The sequence below is a fragment of the Lithobates pipiens genome, unplaced genomic scaffold (assembly GCF_037356315.1).
Source record: "Lithobates pipiens isolate NorthernLeopardFrog02 unplaced genomic scaffold, aLitPip1_a1.2 Scaffold_18, whole genome shotgun sequence".
Taxonomy (NCBI): Eukaryota; Metazoa; Chordata; class Amphibia; order Anura; family Ranidae; genus Lithobates; species Lithobates pipiens.
This window is the reverse complement of record NW_027507758.1, coordinates 63,915,567-63,937,984: the sequence shown is the minus strand read 5'-3', so window position 1 is coordinate 63,937,984 and position 22,418 is coordinate 63,915,567. Positions and strand designations below refer to the sequence as shown.

The following is a 22,418-nucleotide window of genomic DNA, read 5'->3' as shown; positions in this document are numbered from 1 at the left end:
GTTTGTAAATTGATAGTAAACTGGCTAAAAAACACAATTCAGAGAGTGGTGGTTAATGATTCTTACTCTGAATGCTCTAAGGTTATCAGTTGTGTACCCCAAGGTTCAGTGTTGGGACCCTTACTTTTTAATATCTTAATAAAAGGATATAGGGTCTGGGATTGAAAGTACCATTTCAGTGCTTGCAGAGGACACCAAGCTAAGCAGTAGGATAACATTCTTACAGCAGCTGACCTCAATGCACGGTTTAATTGAGCAATTAAGTGTCAGATGAGGTTTAATGTTGATAAATGTAAAGTTATGCAGTTGGGGACTAAGAATATGCATACATCATACATACTAGGGGGAGTACATAAGCTTAATAATGGCATGCAATGCCATGCTGCAGTTTTTGAAGTAAGCAAAGTCCTTTCTAGTATTAAGAGAGGTATGGACTGCAGGGAGAGAGATACAATCATACTGTACAAATCATTAGTAAGACCTCATCTGAAATATGCAGTTCAGTTTTGGGCACCAGTTCTCAAAAAAGATATCGGGAAACTGGAGAACGTGCAGAAAAGGACAGCTGATAAGAGGCATGAAGGAGCTCAGCTATGAGGAAAGATTAGAGGAACTAAATTTGTTCTCTCTTGAGAAGAGGAGATTAAGGGGGGATATGATCAACATGTATAAATACATAAGGGGTCCATATAGTGAACTTAGTATGGAGTTATTCACTTTAAGGTCATCACAGAGGACAGGGCGGCACTGTTTACATCTAGAGGAAAAGAGATTTCATCTCCAAACACCGAAAGGTTTCTTCACGGCAAGAGCTGTGAAAATGTGGAATAGACTCCCTCAAGAGGTGGTTCTGGCAAACTCAATAGATTTCTTTAAAAAAGGGTCTGGATTCTTTCCTTAATATACATACTATAACTGGGTACTAACATTTATAGGAAAAGTAGATTCAGGGAAAATCCAATTTCCTCTCGGGGGATCAGGAAGGAATTGTTCCCCTGCTGTAGAAAACTGGATCATGCTTTGCTGGGGCTTTTCACTTTCCTCTGGATCAACTGTGGTTATAGGATTGTGTATATGGGATTGTATGATTTTTTTTTTTAATTGGTTGAACTAGATGGACTTGTGTCTCTTTTAAACCTATATAACTATGAAAATAATCTTTGTACAAGGAACTGTCATTTATCAACCAAACGGTACAGAGTCGTAATACAAGTGTGACATGAGGAAGTCAATGTATAATGCAAAACAGAGGTCTCATAGTTACAGGTTATAATCATGGCAGACTCATAAAAATGGTGAATAGATATCGAAACACCAAATATGTAATAGCATCCCAGTTGACTTGACGTTAGGAGGCATAGACAAAGCAAAAGAAAATGCTGGGGAACGAGGAAAGGGAAGGGGACATAAGGGGAAAGGGCATCAGGATTCCCATCAGTGGCACTTTAAACTCTCCATCTTTAAAAAGGGGGAAAAAAAACCTCTCAATCATTGGTTAGTGACACTTTAACATTAACAAATTATTTTAGAATTTTTCCCACCGTTAAGATGACCTATAAACTGTACAACTCAGTTGAACAACAGACTGAAATCTTTTAGGTGGAGGGAAGTAAAAATAAAAAAATTAAATAATGTGGTTATATAAGTGTGCACACTCTCAAACAAATACTTTGTTGAAGCACAATTTTATTTTATTACAGCATTCAGTGTTTTTGAGTATGAGTCTATCAGCATGGCACAACTTGACTTGGCAATATTGGTCCACTCTTCTTTGCAAAAACACTGTCAAAAATCTGCCAGCTTGTGAGGGCATCTCCTGTGCACAGCCCTCTTCAGATCAGCCCACACATTTTTAAATGGATTCAGGTCTGGGCTCTGACATGCTTTTGGGAGACTTCAGATGTGTTTTTTTGCAAAATTTAGCCAGGCTTCGATGTTTTTCTTCATAAGAAAAGACTTCCGTCTTACCACTCTACCCCATAGCCCAGACATATGAAGAGTAAGGGAGATTGTTGTCACATGTACCACACAATCAGTACTTGCCAGATATTCCTGCAGCTCCTCTAATGTTGCTGCAGGCCTCTTGGCAGCCTCCCTGACCAGTTTTCATTTTGTCTTTTCATCAATTTTGGAGGGACATCCAGTTCTTGGTAATGTCACTGTACCATATTTTCTCCACTTGATGATGATTTTCTTCACTGTGTTCCATGGTATATCTAATGCCTTGGAAATTATTTTGTATCCTTCTCATGACTGATACCTTTTAACAAGGAGATCCCTCGGATGCTTTGGAAGCTCTCCACGGACCGTAGGATGTTACTAAGAAAATGTCCGGAAAGACCTACTAGAACAGCTGAACTTTACTTGGGGTTAATCAGAGGCACTTTAATGATGGCAGTTGTGTACTGACTCCTATTTAACATGAGTTTGAATGTGATTGCTTAATTCTGAACACAGCTACATCCCCAGTTATAAGAGGGTGTGCACACCTATGCAACCACATTATTTTATCCCCGCCCCCCCAAAAAAAAGTTTTCTATTTGTTTTTCAACAGAGTTGTACAGTCTATAATTCACATTAAAGGTGGAAAAGGTTCTGAAAAAATTAAGCTTTGTCAATTTTTTTTTTACATTGCAGAAACCTGACATTTTAACAGGGGTGTGTAGACTTTTTATATCCACTGTACATAGAATTTAAAGGGATGCATTTTTCTTGAACTTTTCTTGCGCTATAGGTGCCAATAATGGCCGACAATAAATTCATATTCATTTAAATTCATGATATTAATTAAAAAGTGGAATATAATTCAATTGTATATGAAAATATATATATTTTTTTAAAACTAATTTTCGGTTTTGGGTTTCGGCCAAGTGCATCCTGCATTTTCAGTGCCAAAATTTCCATTCTGTGCACCTCTAAAATAAACTGTCTCAATGTCCATATTGCCTGTTGATAAGACCAGGTCCTGCTGTGCACGCTCATTCCATAGCCACCCTCTTGTGACATCCCTGCTATATTCCCTTCCTTATAAACAGCAAAGTATTTACGCCACCGCTAACTTTAGTGGGAGGACCTGAGATCTCAGACTCCCAGTCTTTCCCACCCACTAACACAGCTAAATTTAATTGATAGGCCAGGAGACTCCTGCTCTGGCTCTGCCCATCATGATATAACAGCATGATTGACAGGCTAAGAGACTCCTGGTTTGTCTACGCTCATTTACACCTACCAAAATGAACTGGGAGACTATGCAAGTAAGCACCTAGTCTCACAGTGAGTGCCCCTATTCACAAACACACCCACATTCATTAATAAATAAAATTCCCACTGCATCATAGGAATTCCAGTACCGATCACTCACTGTGTTCATTCAGAACTGAAGCATAGTAAACACAGATTGTGAATGAACAGGAAGCCACTCAGCACAGAGCGCTTCCCATGTATTCACTGTCCATTGCAGCTGCAGCTGCAGAGAAAGGGACTGGAGAATCTCTGTCCTTAGTCTCTTTCTCTGTCTCAAAAGTGAGGCATCAGGGGTCTGTTTAGATCCCTGATATTTCACCAAAGCCACTCAACAGGACTCCAAAACTGTAAAAAAAAAAAAAAATTATAATAATAATAATAATGTAAAACATATTAAAAATAATATTGTAAAAAAAAATTAAAAATTGAAAAAAAAGGTAACATAATAAAAATTAAAAACTACTGACATCGTCCACTGCTCAAATGACACAAATAATGATGTTACAGCTATTACTAGGGTACTTTTCTCAAAAACTAGAATGTTTTACCAAAAAATACAACATATTTGTAACTAGGGATAGGAAGTCATGGCCTAAATTAAACCATTGTTTGATAACTTTTTTTTTTTTTAAACAATAAGAATAACTTATAAACGATATAATTCCACCACAGTAAAAGATACATTGTAAAACATTTGCTTTGTTGTGCGTTGGCTCACCTCCACATTCAGACTGGCTGGCGACTGTCAGGTCATCTAGTCCACAAGAGTCTTTTCTCACTATGGAAAAAAAAAAAAAAAAGATCTTCAATAAATGGCGATGCCAGATATTTATTGTGCATCATTTTATTTTGGTGCAGGTTCTTTAGCAACAATAATATGTCCTATTGTACATCCATACAAAGAAAAATTTGTGTCATGGTATATTTTTACATGAATAATATACTATACCTGGCTGATGACCCTGGAAGACAACGCTACTCCACTGATCCCCATTTGCTTTCGGCTCCCGTGCTTAGCGACCTGCCTGATGCATTGTTAACATAGAAAGTCGGCTGTCCAGCATGGGTCCCATTTGGAGAATGTTTTTTATTCCCTTAATGAATGCAAAGTGTTCTCCGATTGGACAAGGTGGAGCCGCTAAATGATGCCATCACTAGGACTCACTGCCTCACTATGCAATGCAAGTAGATCATGGGTGGTGGGAGGGGTTAGCAGGGTGCATACATAGCTGAAAACATCACAGCATGGAGGACATCAGTCTGGAAGAGTGGGTGTACCTAGGCAGACTAACTGAATGCAGACCACCATAGGTAACACTGAAATGTGAATAAATGAAAGTGGTGGGCCCCGAACCAGTCAGGCTGGGGAGAAAATATATTTTCTAAGCTCAGTGATGTAGTGAAACACACTCACAAAACTTATCAACTGGGCCATAAAATAAGCGAGCATGGCGCTCCTCCGAAGAGAAAGGACTCTAGCCTTGATTCCCCAGAAGAGAAAGGACTCTAGCCTTGATTCCCCAGAAGAGAAAGGACTCTAGCCTTGATTCCCCAGAAGAGAAAGGACTCTAGCCTTGATTCCCCAGAAGAGAAAGGACTCTAGCCTTGATTCCCCAGAAGAGAAAGGACTCTAGCCTTGATTCCCCAGAAGAGAAAGGGCTCTAGCCTTGATTCCCCAGAAGAGAAAGGGCTCTAGCCTTGATTCCCCAGAAGAGAAAGGGCTCTAGCCTTGATTCCCCAGAAGAGAAAGGGCTCTAGCCTTGATTCCGCAGAAGAGAAAGGACTCTAGCCTTGATTCCCCAGAAGAGAAAGGACTCTAGCCTTGATTCCCCAGAAGAGAAAGGGCTCTAGCCTTGATTCCCCAGAAGAGAAAGGACTCTAGCCTTGATTCCCCAGAAGAGAAAGGACTCTAGCCTTGATTCCCCAGAAGAGAAAGGACTCTAGCCTTGATTCCCCAGAAGAGAAAGGACTCTAGCCTTGATTCCCCAGAAGAGAAAGGACTCTAGCCTTGATTCCCCAGAAGAGAAAGGGCTCTAGCCTTGATTCCCCAGAAGAGAAAGGGCTCTAGCCTTGATTCCCCAGAAGAGAAAGGGCTCTAGCCTTGATTCCCCAGAAGAGAAAGGGCTCTAGCCTTGATTCCCCAGAAGAGAAAGGGCTCTAGCCTTGATTCCCCAGAAGAGAAAGGACTCTAGCCTTGATTCCCCAGAAGAGAAAGGACTCTAGCCTTGATTCCCCAGAAGAGAAAGGACTCTAGCCTTGATTCCCCAGAAGAGAAAGGACTCTAGCCTTGATTCCCCAGAAGAGAAAGGACTCTAGCCTTGATTCCCCAGAAGAGAAAGGGCTCTAGCCTTGATTCCCCAGAAGAGAAAGGGCTCTAGCCTTGATTCCCCAGAAGAGAAAGGGCTCTAGCCTTGATTCCCCAGAAGAGAAAGGGCTCTAGCCTTGATTCCGCAGAAGAGAAAGGACTCTAGCCTTGATTCCCCAGAAGAGAAAGGACTCTAGCCTTGATTCCCCAGAAGAGAAAGGGCTCTAGCCTTGATTCCCCAGAAGAGAAAGGACTCTAGCCTTGATTCCCCAGAAGAGAAAGGACTCTAGCCTTGATTCCCCAGAAGAGAAAGGACTCTAGCCTTGATTCCCCAGAAGAGAAAGGACTCTAGCCTTGATTCCCCAGAAGAGAAAGGACTCTAGCCTTGATTCCCCAGAAGAGAAAGGGCTCTAGCCTTGATTCCCCAGAAGAGAAAGGGCTCTAGCCTTGATTCCCCAGAAGAGAAAGGGCTCTAGCCTTGATTCCCCAGAAGAGAAAGGGCTCTAGCCTTGATTCCCCAGAAGAGAAAGGGCTCTAGCCTTGATTCCCCAGAAGAGAAAGGACTCTAGCCTTGATTCCCCAGAAGAGAAAGGGCTCTAGCCTTGATTCCCCAGAAGAGAAAGGGCTCTAGCCTTGATTCCCCAGAAGAGAAAGGACTCTAGCCTTGATTCCCCAAGGCACAAGTCTCCGGACAGGGACTGAGGTACTCACTGGTTCACCAGGCAGACCCCTTTCTTTGGGAGGCCTGCCAAAGCAAGGCCAACTCAAGTACTAGGTGGGGCTCCCGAAAGAGGCTCCATGGGAGGGGGAGAACCTGACCACAAGGCCATGTGCCCTCCCCCCAAAACTTGAGGGTGAGAAAGCACGTACAGTGCTGTGCAAAAAAAAGTGCAATGAAAAAGTGCTTTGAGTGCCAAAGTGCAAGACTATGGCGGGTCTTTCAAACAGAATAAAAATTAATTTATTCCAGCCCTAGCCAAAAGGCCCAGCCCTGAATGCAGCTGAGAAAAAAAGCGTGCTCGTTAGAATGATTTTTACAGACCATCATAATTGTGTACTAAGTGCCTAAGTGTATAAGTTTCCAACCAACATACTACAATCTCTGTCGCTGTCGCACTTTGAATGACAATTGCGCATGACTGACTAAAATTGTATCACTTTCTTCCCACAAAAAGAGCTTTCTTTCGGTGGTATTTGATCACCTCTGCAGTTTTTAATTTTATAAACGAAAAAAGACAGACAATTAAAAAAAAAAAAATGATGGGCACCGATAGGCGTCACTGATAGGCAGCACTGATGGGTGTCACTGGATAGGCAGCACTGATGAGAAGCTGACAGGCATTACTGAGTAGCACTGATTGGCACTTTGATGGGGCAGCAACAGGCATTACTGATGGGGCACTGACAGGCTGGCAGCTGATGGGCACCTTTTGATGGGGGTTGTGCCGATAAACAATGTGCTGATTATAGCACAGACCCCCCCACCCCCCGACAGGGAGAGCCACCAATTGGCTCTCCCCGCCAGTGTGAACCTTTCTATTTTATATATATATATATATATATATAATTTTGTTTAATCAGCATGAAATGGAGCTTAGTTACGTAGCATGAGGCTGTATATTCTGCATTTACATGTTTGGTAAACTCATTCAATGAATCCAAGCTCTGCAAGCTGAGATAACATGCACTGCATTGATCACACCAAATGACACAGTAACCCTGAGATAAAACAAAGTTCAAGAATATTCCTTTATCCCATTGTTTTGCAATTCTATGTACACTACAAACTATTTGAATCGGTTCTGATATCGCTGTTTTACTAACTCGATAGCTTATTATTCTAGACAGCAAACCTTAATTTTCTTTGCAAGTATTAAAGATTCTAACTACCAGCAAGAACGAGTCCTTACATTTAACTGCTTGCCGCCCCGCGCACGGTCAAATGACTGCGGGGCAGTGCAGCTCTCGTTGTGGGCCGCCGGGGGCACGCAGCGAGGCGATCACGGCCGCACCGTGTTGCTAGGACACGGCGCGACCCCGATCTGTGTAAAAAGCTGCGCCCGCGGTTCTTTAACATGTGATTAGCTGTGTCCAATCAGAGCCGGGCACATGTAAACACGGAGATGCTGGTAATTGGCTATCCTTGCCTCACACTGACAGTGTGAGGAGAGGAGAGCCGATTAGCGGCATCTCCTCACAGGGGGACATCTAGGGATGTAATCAGGGCACTGATCATCAGTGCCCTGATTACAGTAAACTGTAACAATACAGTGCCCACCAATGCCAGCATACAGTTCCCACCAGTGGCAGCAATTAGTGCCGACCACTGCCCACAAATCAGTGCCAATTAGCCATACTAGTCAGTGCTGGCCATCAGTGTCGCCTATTAGGGTCCATCAGTGCCCCCTAACAGTGCCCATCAGTGCCACCTATCAATGCCACCTATCAGTGCGGCATATTAGTGCCTCCTCATCAGTGCCCACCAGTTTAGCCTATTAGTGCTCATCAGTGCTGCCTCATCAGTGCACATCAGGGAAGGCGAAAAATTACTGACAGAAAAAAAAAGTAAAAAAAAAAATATTTTTTTCCCAAATGTTTGGTCTTTTTTTTTGTAAAAAACAAAACAAAAAACCCAGCAGTGATTAAATACCACCAAAAGAAAGCTCTATTTGTGGGGAAAAAAGGACGTCGATTTTGTTTGGGAGCCACGTCGCATGACCGCACAATTGTCAGTTAAAGCGATGCAGTGCCGAATCGCAAAAAGTGGTCTGGTCTTAAGCCAGCAAAATGGTCCGGTCTGTAAGTGGTTAAAGGCTGCTAGACCTTCTAAAGTAATTTGGTCGGACCTGTCCTTTTTCTCTATATGTGTAAACTCATTCCCTCTCCAACTACCTTTGGAGGTGGGGGTCCTGTCTGATGGTATATGGTTACTGAAAGTCCTACAGCACAGTACACTAAATATTTGAGATAATGGTTTTTACCAAACTGGTATGTTTAGCACGACTGGATTACTGAACACATTTAGGGGTGATTTGTACCTACTCCCCTTTTCTAGTTTATCCGCCATCTGAATGTATTGCAATGCATTGTTCGTGCATTTTCCCTACTCTCTTTTTGAAAACGTAATAAAAAAGGATTGGTGCCCCTGATGACGTCATCTATGATGAAACGCGTAGGACAGAACCAAACACACACACACACACACACACACACACACACTACCACGCATGCGAGAATGATGATCGACCATTTTACTTTCTAGAGGAAAACGAGCTTCTAGTGTTGTACATGCTTATGATATTCCAACTCATGTGAGTGTTATTCTTTTAATAAACCAGATCATTGAGGGCTGTGTTGGTGGCTTTACCTGCCCAGTTCCCTATGATTCCATTCTATCTGTAGACAGGGGAGGATAATCAACAGTCTGAAATATTGGCCTTGATGTTGTAAATTAAGTGCAAGTGGACCACTCTTAGTAAGGGGGTCACACGATTTCTGGTAAGCACAGTATGAGGTTTGGCAGGTGACACCTACTCTATCCTGCTTTCAGCTACCATCACAGCAAGTGGGACCTTTTATCCTAATATACCATCCTGAAATACTCTCAGCTTTGGGACTAAGTATATATAAAAAATGTTTTGGAATCACAATTCATGATTTATATGTTCACTACATGGTGGTCTATATTGATATATTTTAGCGCTGCACTATTTGCATTTTGTTTCTTTTATGTCAGGTGTCAAGACATTGTGTTAAGTAGCTTTCTTCTTATGAGTTTCACCATTAGTGCAGATTTATCTTGTTTTATAATAAAAAAGGATCAAAAAGAGAAAAATGGGTGCAATGATGTGACCTTGGTGCCGAAATACTCATAGTGAGCTCCCTCACTGTGAGAACTACGGCACCCCCTGGACTGGCACTCGCACCGTGGGCTACTCTGAGCCTTGCCCTGACCAGGCCAGTGCAGCACCAGCTCTACCGGGAAGGCATTAGATTATGCGGGAAATGAAGTATCAGACTTTCTGCAGCTTCTAATGTACACTGTGAGAAGCTTACAGTGTGCGGTGAAATCGTAGCAACTCTAGTACAGGAGTGGAGCTTGTACAACTGTGCAAGACTGAAGGCAAGGCCAAAATTCAGCTTGAAACCTCAGGCAAAATGTATCTTATTACAGCCATGAATACTGCATTATCACTGTGATAGCAGCAGCTATAAAACGATCATTCCCAAAATGTCATGCGTCTCTTTACAATTCGACAAATTATAGTACAAAAAAACCTGCGCCAAAGTCAAATGATCCATCCTAAACACCCATTCACAGAAAAACAATGCAGACCCACTTTTCAGGAACAACAGTTACACGGGGATCCAGTTTATATATTAATGTCGCCTGCAGTTTAAAATAGATGGGAAATATTTTAAAAGGTGCTAAGTAGCTGCAATGTCAATGGGATACACATTACTTCAGGACAATAAAAGTGCAGAGAGGGCTAAAGATCGGATGTAAGGTGTCACAACTTCGCATTCTGCCTGGAACTGCTTGTCAAGAAACGTGGACGGTAAGTGGCGAGAAATGAATATGCATCAGATGTAACCTCTGTCGGATTGTCTCGCAGGCATCTTACATGATTATAGGAAAGCCTTTCGTGCGGGAAGTGCGGCACAGCTCTCCTTCAGATGTGCTCATGAATACGCACGTCTGGCGTCCGCTCCTGGCAGCGCGAGCTCCCTGTTCTGCGTCCAACGCACAGGCAGGAGAAACTAACAATTATGGCTGTGTTATAGGTGAGTAAGCAAAGGCACAGGGAGGAATGGAGACAAAACCAGACTGGAAAATGGGACAAATTAACTGCTGCACAACCCCCCTGTACAAAGAATACAACCCAGGCAATGGATTTCAGAAATTCTGTAAATTCTACTTAATCATTTAAAGTGCAATTATAGTGTAAAAAAAATATTGCCAGCAGGAAGGCTTTTATTGAAAAAAAGATTCTGCAGTAAATGACTCTTACCTGCCTGCTTGCATTAGATTGCTCACTGGGACCCAGTGATGATCGTCAACTGAGCGATCAATGGTCTTTGGTCTCTTAGTTCTCGGGCAAAAGAAACGATGGGGGACAGATCCACTCGAAGCGAGTATGTACAGGTGTTGGAAAAAATGATTGAAACACCAGGTAAAAACTAAATTGTTACCTAATATGGTATTGGGCTGTCTTTGGCATCCAAGACGGCAGAATTCTCCTGGGAATTGACAAATATAAGTCTTGGATGGTGGAATATGGAATCCGATACCATTCTTCATACAAAAATCCGGGTCATAAACCTGCGCAATGTCCTTTTGTCTCTTGCAGTCAGTTGACCATGTCGACCATGCTTATGCTTATCAAATGACCATGTCAACCATGCTTATGCTTATCAGATGAAGTTTTTACAGAAACTATATATGCCATCGTAACCTTTGAGAACCTTGAGACGCCGTAAATAAATTGGCAACGTCAGTCACAGAGGCACCAGCTAAGTGGGCATCAACAATTTGCCCTCTGAAATTCTGTAAGCTCTGACATGACTATTACTAGCAGCGCATGCAGCGAATGAGGAAAGCGAGGCTTCCCATCTGTTAGTCTGGTGTCTCATCACACAGCGGAAATAAAAGAATGTTACATCACTTCTGCTTTCAACGCGAAACACGTTGTCACTTTCACACCTGCAAATCATATTTTTGTCCAAGCCCTGTATATTTATTCATCCTGAACCACACAATTCTCTTTTAAAAGAGATGCACAGCCAAATCTCATTTGGCTGTACTTTTCCTGTGGATCACAGGAGTGCTCTTCATTCTGCACTCCTGTGAGACGTTTTCAGTGATGCTTACATCATAGAGCCGGTTCAGGCTCGAGCAGGATCCACATGCCTGGACTGGCACCCAGCTCAGCCTCTCAGCAAGTCGCCAAGAGCCTGAGCCAACCGCTTCCGCCCCCAACCTATCGCTTCAGTGGGGGGGGGGGCGCAGAGCAGAGAGCTGGTGAATGACAGTCCCCAGCTCCCTGATTGGGGAGCTCTGAGGACCGAGCGATCGGTGATGTGAGATCACTTGGTTCCCAGTCTTAGGGGGGCCGATGCTGCAGCCACCTAGGGAAGTAGGATTATTAAATAAAAAAGAAAAAAAACATACTCCTCTTTTAACTGCCTCACAATTAGCATGTTACATCCCCTTTCTTTCCAGAGCATTTTTTCAGTGCTGTGATAGTTTGACTGACAAATGACTCTTTAGTCATTTTTTGGGACACATAGCACTTTCTTTGGTGCTATTTAATAACCACTGGGTTTTATATAAGTACAAGGACAGTAAAAACCCAAAATTACCCCTTTTAAGAAAGTACACACCCCTAAATTATCTACTTTTTGGTAAACTAAGAAACAGGCTGGTACAGAGGAAAAGGAAAAGACTTGAAAAGGACTTTTAAAATTACACTGACATGTTAAAGTCCATATGAGATTTTAGTAATTAGTTTGAATTAGGACGTGGCCTGGAGCTGCATGGCGTAAGGTGTGCAGAGTCAGAGCTCCGCTTGAGCAGAATCCTTTTTAATGATCCTGGGGGCTATCCTTCCTACGGAAAACACCAACATCCTGCTTACAACAACTCAGACGACCTCATACTACTATGTCTCCACCGAAGGCGGTGACTGGTGCCATCGTTAAGCTGGATAAGTAACGTGACGAAGAACGGGAACAGGTGGAGGAAGATGGCACCGCTCCACTACCGGAGGAAGAAGAGCCTGCCTCTTGGGACACTGCAAGAGTGCTCAAGGCCATCTCCTTATGCTAGACCAACCTCACCTCTAAGATTGAGGTGGTGAAGGTTGATATATCCCTCATATGGCAAGATATACACAAGATGCAGGAGAGTGTAACCGAGACCAAGTGCCGAGTCAGCCATGTGGAGGACGGCCTGCCGCCACTGCAACTACTGAAAGGCTACAGCACTGGTTAAACTCCATTCTCCACAAGCAGGATGACATGGAGAACAGACTCCGGCGCTGTAATTCCTGCTTTGTGGGACTGCCTGAATGGGCTGAAGGCTCAGAGTCCTCGACTGTCTTGGAAAACCTGCTGACCAAATCCTTCGGTAGAGTAGTCCACCACCTGGCTGCAAATTACCACAACAGAGATACCATCCTGAGGCTTACCCGTGAAAGGGGCAACATCCCCTTTGGTAATGTCACTGTGTTACTGGATTTCTCTGTCGAGGTACAGAAGAAGCGGGCGCAGCTCGTCGAGGCCAAGAGGCAGCTCCGGATCCACCATCTGACGTATGCAATGCTTTTCCCAGCAAGACTACGCGTGGTGAGCGACAGCAAAGCATAGTTTATTTAAAGATCCAGTAATTATGTTGAATTCAACGATCAACAGAAATGATAGCTACTTTTAAGAGCTTGTTCATACTATGTGCAGTTACCTGCATTTTTCCTTTATGAATAAATTTAGGCAACTGCAATGACACATAGTTACATAGTTAGTCTGGTTAAAAAAAAAAAGTTCATCTAGTTCAACCAATAAAAGGGATTTATTTTTTTTAAAACAATAGTTTTCTGTGTGTAATATTCACACCAAAACGCAGTGTTTCACTGAATTCCAGAACTGTGCGATATTATGCAACATGTTTGGATAATATCGCACTGCTCTAGATAGCCATGCATGTCAGTGCACTTATGCTTGTCACATTGAGAATATCATCTATTTGGCCGTATGGAATATTGAAAAATTTTAAAAGGAGCAGTACCCGTTATTCTGAGATGTATCTATCTTGTACCAAGGGAGACCCCAGTGCACAGAGGTGGAAGTGGCCCCATACAGAGGGTTTAGATATCCAGGAGTCTGCTAATATAAGCTATATGCCTCCTAAGTGGAGGCGAGAGTTCTGGGAGCTTGAAGGGAGCAAGTGGTGTTCTTTTCTAGTATTTAAACGGGTTAAAAACCCTTGTTTTCATTTTAAATAAAATCAAGCATGCTTATACTTACCTGCTCTGCGCAATAGTTTAGCACAGAGCAGCCCTGATACTCTTCTTGTGTGGTCCCCCGCCGACGCTCCTGGCTCTTCCTCTTCATCGGGTGCCCGCTTTCCCTGGGGGCAGCTGTTTTGGCGTGCTCCCGAATCTTGCTGCTGCATCCATGGACACAGATAGTGGGCCTCGGCCCGCCGCCCCTTCCTCCCGTGTCACAGCTTTTGATTGACAGCAGCAATGGCTCCTGCTGCTATCAATTTGTCCAATGAGGAGAGAGACAGTGGCTGATCTCATGCACAATCGCTGGGTCGGACGGGCTCAGGTAAAAAGCCTTGAGGCTTTACAACCACTTTAAATTTGCATGGGGTGGGCTATACTAAACGGAAGCACTCACGTATTTTATGTGCAGAAATGATTAAAAGATTTTGGTATATATATTACTTATTAAGGACTACACATAATTGGTGGAATTATATTTGTCATATATTGATTTATTGGTTCAGAGGAACCTAATTTGTAATTTGAGCACTTTAGTTTATTAGTTTAAATATAATCAGCGCTACACCACATTATCTATATTATTTCATGTCACTGCACTGCTGTGCAATGACATGAATGAGGTGTCACTTTTTACACTTCATATAAAGTTCAGTCAAAAAAAAAATAGAAAAGAAAAAGGGGGGGGGGGGGCTGTGCGATGCAATAAAACGCACATCAAACCACCCCCTGCCGCACAGCTCTGTAGCTCAAAATGCTGATTCCCGCACACTAAATTGCTTCAGTTTATTGTGCTGGCAGCAGAACTTCAGGCGGTGGGCTAATTTGATAGGGCCCAGAGTATTGCATTCTTATTTGTCATGCCAAAGTTTACTTAAAATTTTATGTCTGGAATTTTAGCTTTAGCTTGCTCTTCTGTATTTTCAAGAAAGATTTTCCGGGAAACAAATTTCCTGTATCTCTAAAAGGAAAAGGATCTGTAAATGGTTAATGCACTCTGATAAAAAAGGAGGAGAAGTGCGTCTGTGGGCATTTTTTTTTCTGCATCTTCCACGTGTACAACAAACACCAAATAGCAACCTTGCCATCCTTCATAAAAATGCCATTTACTTGCCCTGCAAAATTAGCAGCTGATTAATTCAGATTCTGTAGATTATTGTGGGTCACCATTGACAGCTGTATTATGTGCAATCATTGTTGCTGAGTGCCACAACACTTAATTGGTACTGTCACTTAAGGAAAAAAAAAAAACATAAAATGAAACCGGGGAAAAACAGGTATTCATTTTTCAAGTGTTTTGAAGGCCGGTTTGAATACTGTTAACATTTCAAATTTGCATCTCTCAATCACAGATGTTTCCCAGATTCTGACACTAGACTAAATTTCAAATATTTACGCATTAAGCTTGTCATGGATGTAGCCTTAGCAGAGCCTGGAGGAGGGTGCAAGGTAAAGCAACACTGCCCCCAAGAGGTAAAGCCTAAAATATCTGACCACAGCAAATATCTTCTACCTCTAAACTATGTCAAAAAATATGCTGGATAATGAAAGCGATACAAAAAAGCTGGCTGGAGAACATGATTCAATTTAAAGATATGTTCTTGTTTTTTAAGATTTACAATATATTTACTATACAGGTTACCCTGGGAATAATCTGAATTAACATTAAAGCTCTCATATCTGTGTACTGCCTATGGAGAAGAGCAATTTTTACACTTCAATAAAGAAGATTTCAAAAACAGCAGCGGCTCGAACCAGCTGACTGTTGGTGTAATCACGTCAAGGGCTAGTGCTCCAAAAACATGCGACAGCCTCCGTTCCCAGTCAATGCCTTGTATGGAGAAACGCGTCGGGTGGAGTACTAACCCTTAACGTCATCACGCCAACAGTCAGCTGGCTCGAGCCGCAGCTGTTTTTTAAATCTTCTTCCCGTGTTCTTGGATGTAAGCGCTGCTACATTTTTTAAAAATAAATTCACTTTGGACATACTACACCATGAAGTCCTTTCTTCTATCCTCTATTTAATGCGACCATCCAGGACTATTTGAAAATATAGGATGACTCATCTGGAAGCATTCTCTAAAATTGGATATCCCACTACAACAGAAGGGGTATTTTCCCCTGAAAAGGACCACAGGAGGATCGTATTCCCACCGGCAGGCTTGTGCACAGGCGTCTTTGATCTCTACAGTTTGAGATCCTACGAATCTGGTAAGAGGCATTGATATTATTTCCTGATCAGGATATTGGAAGACATACAGTGTCTAATATCATGGTCATTACACTTATATGGACTTTTATTGTGATCACTATATTGACCAGTTCACTAATTGTTTTATATGTATTTTCTTGTGGATTGGCATTTTATATGAATGGCCTTGTTTTGAGATATTACACTTGCAACACTTTTTTGGTAGTACTTTTTAAATTTTTCACTTATTTACTTTGCTTAACTGAATAGTAGTGGATGCGCGCTTGTTTTTTATCTATCCATACGTTTGTAGCTTCAGTATTTAGGCTATTTGTGAGCTGCAGCATCCCAATCTTGTATAGGTTAGCACAGATATTTACTCCATTATCATTTTTACACTTGCTATGGGCCAGTTTCTTCGAATTTGTACTCATGATAACTAAGTAATACATAATTGTTTTATTTTTTATTTTTTATTCAGGTGATAGTCTGGCAAAAAATATTTTTTTTTAATGCAATTCATAAACAAAAAGTTAAAAATAAATCACAAAATGTGATTCTTTCATTTATCCTGTTTAAATATATGCTAAAATTATGGGTATGATACCAAACACTGCAAATTACAGATTTTTCTCCAGTTTTATGCTTTCTTTTTTAATGCAACACAAAAAAAAATAACAAAAACTTTATATATAAATGAATAAGAAAAAGAGAAACTAAATCAAACAGGAAAATAGTAATAGTTAAAGAAGAACTGCAGTCTGCTCACATAATTTGTAATAAAAACATCTTTGCCATTCCGAAGCTTCCCTCCAACCACTTTGCATATTATTTTATATATACTGTGATTCTGTATTTGCCAAATATGCTGCAGAAATCTCCCTCCAGAGTCTGGCTACAACCATTTTAACTGTGGGCAGCTGAAGCTGCTGCCTGTTCACTTCCTGGATTTACACAGGTACACCTCCAGCTCTGCAGCCCTCATTGGCCCTCTTATGACTCATCCCCCCTCCCTTTCTGGCAAACTCTCACAAGACAGAGAGAGAGCTGTGCATGATGTCCTAAGCCTAGGTTTTTTATTGTATAAGGTATTTACTGGCAGAAACAAAATGTTTTACTATCCAAAGTTAAAACAACAAGGGCAGGAGATTTAATGGATGGAAAGTTGAAAAAATGACTGAAGGTCCGCTTTAAGTGGAGAAGGGGAAGAAGAAGTTCATTAGTGCCGATTAGGGAATACAGCCCACAGAAGTCTGCATTTCAGGGACCTGTCACCAGGCCACAAAAAGGAGTTTTACTCTTGCATCTGAATTCACAATTGTAGCTTTATTCTACAATGGATTTTGACTTTAATGGGGGAGCCAAGAAACTAGTTCTTAGAAGAAGGCCTGCCCTAGATATAAACCACATTGTCTAGAGCAGCACCTCCCCCAATAAACAGTCCATATCAGAGCCGAACATTTCAAAACCGGGTTCACAATTCACACAGCCTCAGAAATTCCCCTGGTACTTCCTATGCCACACTCCTGCTCAGTGAATTTTCAAAGAGTTTTAAAGTGGTTGTAAACCCTTTTTAAAAATTCCCCCCCAAAAAAAACCCTGCAAGAAAAAGGCATAATGAGCTAGTATGCATAGCATACTAGCTCATTATGAATTACTTACCTGAGATCGAAGCCCCCGCAGCCGTCCCCGTTCACCGTTCCGGTGGTCGACATATCCCCAGGGGGTTACTTCCGGGTATTTCAGTTCTGGTGCTGGGATTGGCTGGAGCCACGATGACGGTAATGACACAGTACAACTGAAACAACAGAACGTATGTGCCGTTGCTTAAGTTTGCTTAAGTGCGCATGTGCCGATGACATCGGCACATGCAAATACAGGAATATCTCTTACACCGTGTAGGTTTAGGAGATATCCAGTGTATCTACAGGTAAGCCTTATTATAGGCTTGCCTGTAGTATAAAGTGGTTGTAAAGGGTTTACAACAACTTTAACTCATTGCGCTAAGGTGCTGCATGTGCCCTCTGCCTCCTGCTGAAGTTCAAATAGCTCTCCCTCTCATGGCTAAAATGTGTCTGTCAGGGCTGGGCTCTGCTCTTCCTTCTCTGAGCTGGCCACTCAGCTGTCGGCTAATTGCCAGCTACTATCTCACCACAGGTACTGACCTGTTAATGATCTCCTGCTCGTCAGTCCTGCCTAGTTAAGTCATCCAGCCTAGAGGATCTCTGCCTTCGCCTTAGTAAACATCACAGACGCTTTCCTGCATTCCTTTTAAAAGACTTGCTTGGCTGACATCCCTTCTGGCTCCAGATCCTGCTTGCTTTTTTACTACACTCATCTCCAGCTCCCTGACATTTGGCTTGTCTATCCATTCCGTTTCCTGAACTCTGGCTATGTTTTGACTTAAAAGCTGTATAAAAGCGGGTCGATCAAGCCTGCCTTTTAATTACACAAAGCCACAGGTTTTGCACCATTACAACCTTCTAGCATCCGATAAGGTGGGCGTTGGGTGCCTGCCTCTTCTCTGCCTCATTACATCAGCACTGGGGTCACATTAGCTGAGTGAGGGCAAGAAGCTGAGGGAGAAGAGAAACATTGGAATACTAGTCACTACATGTATGGATGATGCTGCGTTCCGTAAAAAATTATTTGTTTTGTTTTTACATTTTAAATGGGGTGCCTTGAGATTGTGCAGAATTTTAAAAGGATGTGTTGACTGAAAAAGGGGGCGAGAAACACTGGCATAAAGTACTTAAAAGCGGGCCTTCATCCAAAAGGGGTAAGTTCCACTCTTTCCCTCCCCCTCTGCCAAGTTTGGAATAAATGTATTTGGTGGGGGGGAGTGAGTATCTGGTTTTGACAGGTATATTTTCTCACTTCCAGTTGAATCGCTGTGCCGGATCCACAAGTTCTCTACGTGCCCGCAACCTTCTGAGACATGTCACAGGTCCCACAAGGCTGTAGAACAATTCACAAACCGCAGTGCGGCTCGTGCATATGAAATGTGAAGTCGCAATGTGTCACAGCTGGCTGTCCACAGTTAACATGCAGGTGCCAGGGACCCGAAAGACCAGTGAAGAATCGGCCGTTAGAGACATCCTTGAACAGGCGAGTGTCTGTTTAATAAAAATAAGCAGGTACAGTTTTTGTAGCTGCTGATTTTTTACTTTTGCAGAATTGACTAAAGCTCCTCTTTAAGTGTACTGCCTAAGCCAGGAAGAAGGAGATACATCCCAAAAGTGCGTTCTGTAAAATATAATTGTTCTGTATTGGGGAATCCAAGATGAGGCTATATATATATATATATATATATATATATACACACACACACACACACACACACACACACCATCTCACAAAAGTGAGTACACCCCTCACATTTTTGTAAATATATTATTATATCTTTTCATGTGACAACACTGAAGATATGAAACTTTGCTACAATGTAAAGTAGTGGGTGAACAGCTTGTATAACAGTGTAAATTTGCTGTCCCCTCAGAATAACTCAACACACAACCATTAATGTCTAAACCGCTGGAAACAAAAGTACATCCCTAAGTGAAAATGTCCAAATTGGGCCCAATTTGCCATTTTCCCTCCCCAGTGACATGCGACTCGTTAGTGTTACAAGGTCTCAGGTGTGAATGGGGAGCAGGTGTGTTAAATTTGGTGCTGTTGCTCACACTCTCTAATACTGGTCACTGGAAGTTCAACATGACACCTCATGGCAAAGAACTCTCTGAGGATCTGAAAAAAAGAATTGTTGCTCTACATAAAGATGGCCTAGGCTATAAGAAGATTGCCAAGACCCTGAAACTGAACTTCAGCATGGTGGCCAATATCATACAGCGGTTTAACAGGTCAGGTTACACTCAGAACAGGCCTCACCATGGTCGACCAAAGAAGTTGAGTGCACGTGCTCAGCATCATATCCAGAGGTTGTCTTTGGGAAATAGACATATGAGTGCTGCCAGCATTGCTGCAGAGAAGGTGTGGGGGGGTCAGCCTGTCAGTGCTCAGACCATATGCCGCAAACTGCATCAAATTTGTCTGCATGGCCGTCATCCTAGAACGAAGCCTCTTCTAAAGATGATGCACAAGAAATCCTGCAAACAGTTTTCTGAAGACAAGCAGACTAAGGACATGGATTACTGGAACCATGTGTTGTGGTCTGACGAGACCAATATAAACTTATTTGGTTCAGATGGTGTCAAGCGTGTGTCGCGGCAACCAGGTGAGGAGTACAAAGACAAGTGTGTTTTGCCGACTCCAGACCTAAACCCTATTGAGCATCTGTGGGGTATTCTCATATGGAAGGTGGAGGAGCACAAGGTCTCCAACATCCACCAGCTCTGTGATGTCATCATGGAGGAGTGGAAGAGGACTCCAGTGGCAACCTGTGAAGCTCTGCTGAACTCCATGCCCAAGAGGGTTAAGGCAGTGCTGGAAAATAATGGTGGCCACACAAAATATTGACCCTTTGGGCCCAATTTGGACATTTTCACTTAGGGGTGTACTCATTTGTGTTGCCAGTAGTTTAGACATTAATGGCTGTGTGTGTTCAGTTATTTTGAGGGAACAGCAAATTTTCACTACAAGCTGTACACCCACTACTTTGCTACAATGTAAACTGTCATTTCTTCAGTGTTGTCACATGAAAAGATATAATAAAATATTTACAAAAATGTGAGGGGTGTACTCACTTTTGTGAGACACTGTGTATATGTGTATGTGTGTATGTATATATATATATATATATATATATATATATATATATATATATATATATATATATATATATATATATATATATATATATATATACACACATACACACACACACACACACACACACACACACTATATTACCAAAAGTATAGGGACACCTGCCTTTACACGCACAAGAATTTTAATAGCATCCCAGTCTTAGTCCGTAGGGTTCAATATTGGCCCACCCTTTGCCGCTATAACAGCTTCAACTCATCTGGGAAGACTGTCCACAGGGTTTAGAAATGGGTCTATGGAAATGATTGACCATTCTTCCAGAAGCACATCTGTGGGGTCAGGTACTGATGTTGGATGAGAAGGCCTGGCTCGTGGCCTCCACTGGAATTCATCCCAAAGGTGTTCTATCGGTTTAAGGTCAGGACTCTGTGCAGGTCAGTCAAGTTCCTCCACCCCAAACTCTCTCATCCATGTCTTTATGGACCTTGCTTTGTGCACTGATGCACAGTCATGTTGGAACAGGAAGGAGTCATCCCCAAACTGTTCCCATAAAGTTGGGAACATGAAATTGTCCAAAATGTTGCCTTAATAATTCCCTTCACTGGAAGGAGGGACCAAGCCCAACCCCTGAAAAACACAAACCCCACACCATAATCCCTCCTCCACCAAATGATTTGGGGGGGGGGGGGGGGAGGCCCAATACTTTTGGCAATATAGTGTGGATGAGTGAGTTTGTGGTGGAGGAACTTGACTGGCCTGCACAGAGTCCTGACCTCAACCTGATAGAACACCTTTGGGATGATATAAAGCGGAGACTGTGAGCCAGGCCTTCTCGTACAACATCCGTGCCTGACCTCACAAATGTGCTTCTGGAAGAATGGTCAAACATTCCCATAGACACACTCCTAAACCTTGTGGACAGCCTTCCCATTAGAGTTGAAGCTGTTATAGCTGTAAAGGGTGGGCCAACTCAATATTGCACCCTACGGACTAAGATGTCATTAAAGTTCATGTGCGTGTAAAGGCAGGTGTCCCAATACTTTTGACAATATAGTGTATGTTTGGAATGATTGTCACCTTTTATATTTGACTGGAGATGTTCTTTGCATTGCTTTACAGCTCCATATCAGTATTACTATTGGCTGTGTTGACCAGATATAGAGTCCCCACATGCTGTCATTTCTGATCGAGAAACTTTTTCTTGAGATTGTTATCCAATAAAAGCTAACCTTTTTTTACATGCCACATTTTCTTATTTCTTTTCCTTCAATGTTTTAAATGTCCACTCAGGTTTATTGAGCCTAAATTGTAGAAACTTTAGCATTTGATTGTACTCAAGTTTTCAGTATTGTTTTACAGCAGTAGAAAGATGCAGAAAAGACTAGGCATGGAATGGATCATGTGACATACTAACTGCTACTGTTCTAAATGAGCAGAAGACGGTGTTATAGGAGAAGAGTGCTTTTATTCCTTCATTATTTTATTTTTTTATTATTATTACAGGTCTCTGTGGGCTGTTCATAAAGGCATTTTCAAAAGGCAGCTCTCTTTCTGTATCAATTGCTCCCAACAGCCTCTAGAGGGAGCAAAAGAAAGAAGACAGACTGTTTATTTATCCCAGTATAAATTCCATCTTTATTTCTTCCCTCGTCCTCCCTCTAGTGGTGGTTTAGAGCAACTGCGTCACATAAAAGTAGACAACTTCAGAGCTCTGTTATTTGACACTATAAAGGCCCATTCACACAGGTAGGAACATTTTTGCTCCATGCACAGGCTTCCTGCGGACAGCAGTCATACAACCACATTAGTATTCTGTACAAATTTATGGGCGGCACTGCTGCTGTAACCACTCGGCTAGGACAGCTTGCGTCCTAGGATGGCATTTCTGGCTGCAGCTAACCATCCAATTTATACATGGCCATAACTAAAAGTGCTGCAGCGTTTAGCCACA

At 42.2% G+C, this 22,418-nt stretch overlaps 1 protein-coding gene across 1 annotated transcript in view; it reads right to left on the bottom strand.

Annotated features, from left to right (window-relative positions):
- Positions 1-22,418, bottom strand: part of RPS6KC1 (ribosomal protein S6 kinase C1) — a 249,366-nt gene that overhangs the window by 168,983 nt on the left and 57,965 nt on the right. The window contains exon 6 of the mRNA XM_077485761.1: positions 3,962-4,021. Coding sequence (XP_077341887.1) covers positions 3,962-4,021 — 60 coding nt within the window. The remainder of the gene's footprint in view (positions 1-3,961; positions 4,022-22,418) is intronic.